The 6,098-nt window shown below is 41.9% G+C and overlaps 1 protein-coding gene across 1 annotated transcript; it reads right to left on the reverse strand.

Annotated features, from left to right (window-relative positions):
- Nucleotides 1-953: 953 nt before the first annotated feature.
- LOC122541642 (uncharacterized) lies at nucleotides 954-4,588 on the reverse strand. Its single transcript, XM_043678572.2, has one exon. The coding sequence runs from the start codon at nucleotides 4,476-4,478 to the stop codon at nucleotides 3,873-3,875; it is 606 nt and encodes a 201-aa protein (XP_043534507.1). The 5' UTR covers nucleotides 4,479-4,588; the 3' UTR covers nucleotides 954-3,872.
- Between the last annotated feature and the right edge of the window lie 1,510 nt (nucleotides 4,589-6,098).

Genomic DNA, 6,098 nt, shown 5'->3' on the forward strand with positions numbered 1-6,098 from the left:
ATGTATTTTTGATTAAAAAGGCTTTACTTCGCTTCGCATGTCCTCACCTCCTGCAACCTGCCAAGTTATAAGAAACTATCCTTATCACTGATAGCCAAGTTCCCCTTCGTTGAAATCCTCATTCACATCTTCTTTGGTTCTGAACTCGAATATTCAACTTGCTCTTGGCTGTTCTCCCATATTCTGTTAACTTGAGGGCATCCAAAGCTCTGCTGCATGTCTTAACTTGCAGCAAGTCCCATTTCGTGTCTAACTGATGTGGTCACTGACTGATGTCTGGTCAATTAACAGCTTGATTTTAAAATTCTAACTCTCTAACCCCCTCTAGCCCCCACAACTCTTCCCATTTCTAAGCTCCTCCAACATCTACCTGACATAATGTTTGCTGTGTTCTAATTCTGATCTCTTGTTAACACTGTTATAGTTGAAAGAGGTCAGAAAAGAATTGCAAGGATGTTGGCAGGTGGAGGGTTTGAGCTGTAGGGAGAGGCTGAATAGGCTGGGGCTATTTTTCATGGAACGCCAGAGACTGAGGGGTGACCTTATAGAGGTTTACAAAATCATGAGGGGCATGGACAGAATGAAAAGCCAAGATCTTTTTGCTAGGATAGGGGAGTCCAAAACTAGAGGGCCTAGGTTCAAGGCAAGAGGGAAAGCTTTAAAAGGGACCTGAGGGGCAACTGTTTCATGCAGAGGGTGGTGCATGTGTGGAATGAGCTGCCAGAGGAAGTGGTGGGTGTTGAAAGCTTGTGAAAGGCATCCAGATGTGTATATGAAATAAGAAAGGTGTTGAGGGATATGGGCCAAATGCTGGCAAATAGGAGTAGATTAAGACATCTGGTTAGTGTGGATGAGTTGGACTGAAGAGTCCTTTTCCGTGCTCTACATCTCTATGACTGTTACACAGGAATCACTCGGCCTGAAGTGGAGAGAGCTCACAGAACCAGAAGAAAATACAAGTGCCTTGAAACATGTGTTGTGGAAAATGGATACTGCCCAAAATATTTATGTCATGGTACATCAGAGGTTAGATAAACATGACAAACCAGTTTAAAAGAGAATAACCAAAATGTGTCACTTTTATGAAAAGAAAAATAAATTATATACACTGTTTACAATATGATCCACATATATATTTTATCATGAAAATTACTACAGATAAAAAAAACTTCAGTCTCTTCCAATTTTGTCTGTCTCTGCACAGCATTACTCGTATAATCTTTAAAGCGCTGGGCCTTCTTAAGACATGCCAGTGAATTGGTGGTTGTTCATCTGGCGTCTGGTGGTTCCTGAGGTGAAGTTGCCTGTCTGGAGAATATCGTTGTTGCTGATTTGTTGGCAAGTGGTTGACCTCTGTAACTGACGGTCGTTCAGTTCCTCAGTCAGTGAAAGCAGACCTGCCTACCAGCTAACTGTGTGAAGGAGCAGCTTCTCCCGTTAGGGATAGATATCTTCAGGCACAATGATGCATCTGATTGTTCAACTGCAGTGTGTACACCTCAGGTGACAGCTTCAGAACACCGGTCCCCAGTTGCTAAGTGAGCTCACATTTGGTGAATGCATTGAATGTTGGCACTCTGAATAGCTCCCAACATGCAGTTCAAGCAACAGCTTGGCAGTTTCCATCAAAAGGAAATTTAGCCAATTTGCACTTTGATTTTGTTACACTTCTTAAAAATCACATGGGATTCAATGTTACTGGCTAGATCATCATAGAGATGTACAGCACAGAAACAGACACTTCAATCCAATCCATGCCAACCAATCCAATCCATTGCCAAACCAATCTAGTCCCATTTGCCAGCACTTGGCCCATATCCCTTTAAACCCTTCCTATTCATATACCCATCCAGATGCCTTTTAAATGTTGCAATTGTACCAGCCTCTACCACTTCCTCTGGCAGCTCATTCCATACATGCACCATCTTCTGCATGAAAACGTTGCCCCTTAGGTTCCTTTTAAATCTTTCCCCTCTCATGCTAAATCGTATGCCCGCTAGTTCTGGACTCCCCCATCCCAGGGAAAAGACTTTATATATTTATCCTATCCATGCCCCTCATGATTTTATAAACCTCGATAAGGTCACCCCTCAGCCTCTGACGCTCCAGGGAAAACAGCCCCAGCCTATTCAGCCTCTCCCTATAGCTCAAATCCTCCAACACTGGCAACATCCTTGTAAATCTTCTATGAACCCTTTCAAATTTCACAACATCCTTCCAAGAGGAAAGAGACCAGAATGACACACAATGCTCTAAAAGTGGCCTAACCAATGTCCTGTACAGCTGCAACATGACCTCCCAACCCCTATACTCAATGCTGTGACCAATAAAGGAAAGCATACCAAACGCCTTCTTCACTATTCTATTTATCTGCAACTCTACGTTCAGGGAACTATGAACCTGCACTCCAAGGTCTCTGTTCAGCAACACTCCCTAGGACCTTACCATTAAGTGTATAAATCCTGTTCTGATTTGCTTTCCCAAAATGCAGCACCTCGCATTTACCTAAATTAAACTCCATCTGTCAAACCTCAGCCCTTTGGCCCATCTGATCAATATCCCGTTGTACTCTGAGGTAACCTCCAAGTTTGGTGTCATCTGCAAACTTACTAATAATCACCAATTGCTGAGAGAGGTGTTAGGAATCAACCAATTGCTCTGTAAATCTGGAGTCACACATAGGTCAGACCAGTAAGGATAACAAATGTGTCAGTGAACCAGCTGGGGGAGGTAAGTTCATGGGGGGGGTAATCGTTGCATGTTTATCATTCAGACTAGTTCTTTTAAATTCCAAATCTTTACTGAATTCAGATTTCATCATTGACCATGGTAAGAATCGAACCCTTGTCCTCAACATGTTCTTGATTATGAGTGACAGAACCATTCTACCACTGCCAATACTCTGGTGTGAATGGCTTTTTAATTATTGAGTATTGCAGCTGCATTGTTACATTTGTTGCAGATGAGACAACTTTCCCTGCCTTCAGGCAGTGTGCTTCCTCCTCTCAGATTGCATTGTACACATCTGTGCTGAATTGAGGGGACTTTTTTTTACAATCCTTTGGCAACTTTTACCTTGGCCTTAGCCTTTCAATTTGACTGCAGTTGTGAAGATGACGTATGGTGCTAAATTTTCCAACCATTCATAAATGTCTGAATTCTTCAGTCGTGAATTAAGGTCATTTTCATTGATCACAACGTCAGGAATGTCATGAATGTGCTTTCAGACATTCTACAATCTCACTGGGAGTCAGTGACATCAGCTGCTCTAACTCTCCGCGGTCTGAATAATACTTGACTGTATGAAATAATCAGTTCGAGTGGGAGTGAAGAGGTCTATTGCAAGTTTCATGCATGGGCTGTCTGTGATGTAATGAGTCATGAGTAGCCCATTGTCTTGTTTAGTTTGATGTTTATAACAGCACTGCACTGGCTGATGTGGTCCTTCACCTCACTGCTCATACTTGCTCATACATTCCTCAGACTAGATTCTCTTTCTCAATGGTTTGTGTGCGATGTGCTTCAGTATCTCTTTTGGAATAATGATGCTGCTTCCTTTGTAAAAGATACCACCTTGAGTGATCCTTTTATCTTTGTCCAGTTCTTTCTTACAGTCACAGGTGTGTCTTTGATGGTTTCAGGCTATCTTTTCATTCCAAACTGCTGTAACATTTGAAGAGTTGCATCACATTGTGTAGTTTCCCTAATCTCAGAAAAAATGTATATCAGACTCAATGTTTCTAATGATGTCAGAGCATGTCATACAGTTGCTGGATAAATTTGGAAGATTCCATACTCTAGCAGCATCAACTTTCTTCCAAAAGAGTTCGTGACATATATCTGTTTCCCTTGCTTGTTATATACTTCAGATACTAAATGATTTTCCCCCTGTGATTACATTGGTGTGCACAGAGTTTCAATGACGTTGAGAATGATATGTCACAAACCTTGCACTTGAACAGTTTCTCCCGAGTGTGATTGCGTTGGTGTGCGCGAAGGTTCCCTGACCGTGAAAATGATTTGTCACACATCTCACAAGTGTATGGTGTCTCCCCTGTGTGAGTGCGTTGGTGTTCACGGAGGCCTGTTGACCGTGAGAATGATTTATCACAAATCTTGCACACAAACGGCTTTTCCCCTGTGTGAATCTGTTGGTGCCTGCGGAGAGCAGATGACACTGAGAATGATTTGTCACAAACTTTGCACATGAACGGTTTTTCCCCTGTGTGAACACGTTGGTGTGTGTGGAGACCTGATGACTGCGAGAATGATTTATTACAAACCTGACATTTGAATGGTTTTTCTCCTGTATGAAACCTCTGGTGGGTCAAGAGGTGCGAAGATTGAGTGAAAGCTGTCTGACAGACCTGACACCTGAATGGTTTCTCCCCTGTGTGGATCCTCTGATGTATCAACAGGTGAGTAGACTTCACAAAAGCTTTACCACAAACTTCACACTTGAAGCGTTTCTCTTCCATGGTGTTGTCTTTTCTTAACAGCTGTACAACAAGTGCATTGTGTGATAAAAGAATTATAGGACACTTGGATGTTCGATGAATGATTGAAGCTCTCACCAAACTTGGAGCCACTCACATTTCTTCCCAGCCTCACCCTGACTGATCACCCACAGCCGAACCTTCAGAAAGGTTGGTTCTGATGGAAGGCTCCACCCCACTGACCAGTTTCAGATCTGATGATATGTCAACCCTTCCTGATCCAACTGATTTCCAGATGATGGTTTCACTGCCCAACCTTCTCTGTGTTGAGCAATGCTGTGAAGGGACTGGATGTCTTCCCACACCTATGCAGTTGTTCGTTGGATGATGGTCAGGATCTATCTGCAGTGTATATCCTCTCTGTATTCTCTGGTGTAGTATAGTGCAATCCTTCTGTAAAACAGGAAAAGAAAGCATGATTCCCTCCAACTCCCTCTCCTCCTTTGCTGAAGGGACTAACTCCCTCAGTGAGAGACTGTTCCATAGTGATTGCCAGTCTGCTATTCCCCCGTATTCCTTTCCTTTTTTCTTAGCTGACTGTCACACATTCTGGTTCCAGCAGGGACAGTGGATAGTGACCAAGAACAGACAATGTAGCTCCTTTCCTTCTACCATCCAGACCCCATCTTCCCAGGTACCATGAGGATAATTATAAAGACAGTCAGGCAGAATGTAAAATGGGCTGTCAATTCACTGAGAGCTCAAGTTGTGCTGGCAAAGACCAGATTTACCTGTGAAGTTATTAAAATGTTATTATTGCATAACAGGAAAAATAATAAAATAAACCACACCAAGCAATCTAAATGCAACACACAGTTTGAAAGATCTTAAACACACAGCAAAGTTTTCACCTGCTCCATAAGCCATCACTTTACAGAATCAAATGCAGAGAGATCTGTCTCAAATCTTCAAATGTAATTCAGCTGGCATTTCTTCTTACTTCAGTGCCAATAAAACTGAAAGCTTATAGGCTGTAAATAAACTGCAAGTTTTGAACTGACCGCTCCTGTCTGTTATTTACTCAAACCAACTTTCTACTCAGAGGGTTTATTTTCTGTGTTTCTGACTTCAGCCAGTCTCTTCAAAACTGTGTAAAAACATCAATAAGGCTTGATTGTGATAAACCAAAAACAAGTTGCTGGCCCTTAATGTTTACACTCTCAGCCCTAAATACATTACAGTAGCAATATAGTTTGCCATTAACAGTGCAGGGGTTCCCTGTACTCTGATACAGATTGGATGAGATCATGGTTCTGGAAGGATTGATTGACCTTTTTTTCTCACAAATGTAACAAACAACCATATGGTAAAGGTTTGAAATCCAAGTTCTAAAAGTTATGTCAGAAATATAAATCACACAAATTTTGTCAGAACTGGAATATGGCATTGAGGGAGATGGTCAGCTCACAAGAATGAACATGCTGCAGCAGCAATCTCGAAAGAATGCCGAACGGTTCTATGTCTCTGTTCCACACCAAAGCTGGAGAGAGTTGAAACTTAACAACTGAAATAAATGACAAATCAAAGGTTAATACTAAATTTGAGATTTTTCTTCATCAAATGTTAAATGGATAGAGGGAAGGGCAGGAATATGGAGTCAGA

The sequence above is a fragment of the Chiloscyllium plagiosum genome, unplaced genomic scaffold, assembly GCF_037043375.1.
Source record: "Chiloscyllium plagiosum isolate Xiang-an unplaced genomic scaffold, Cpla_swu_hap1 HiC_scaffold_35, whole genome shotgun sequence".
NCBI classification, from domain to species: Eukaryota; Metazoa; Chordata; class Chondrichthyes; order Orectolobiformes; family Hemiscylliidae; genus Chiloscyllium; species Chiloscyllium plagiosum.

What these genes read in the sequence shown, in the direction of transcription:
- LOC122541642 (XM_043678572.2), bottom strand. Translation starts at nt 4,478, where the DNA reads ATGGAAGAGAAACGCTTCAAGTGTGAAGTTTGTGGTAAAGCTTTTGTG.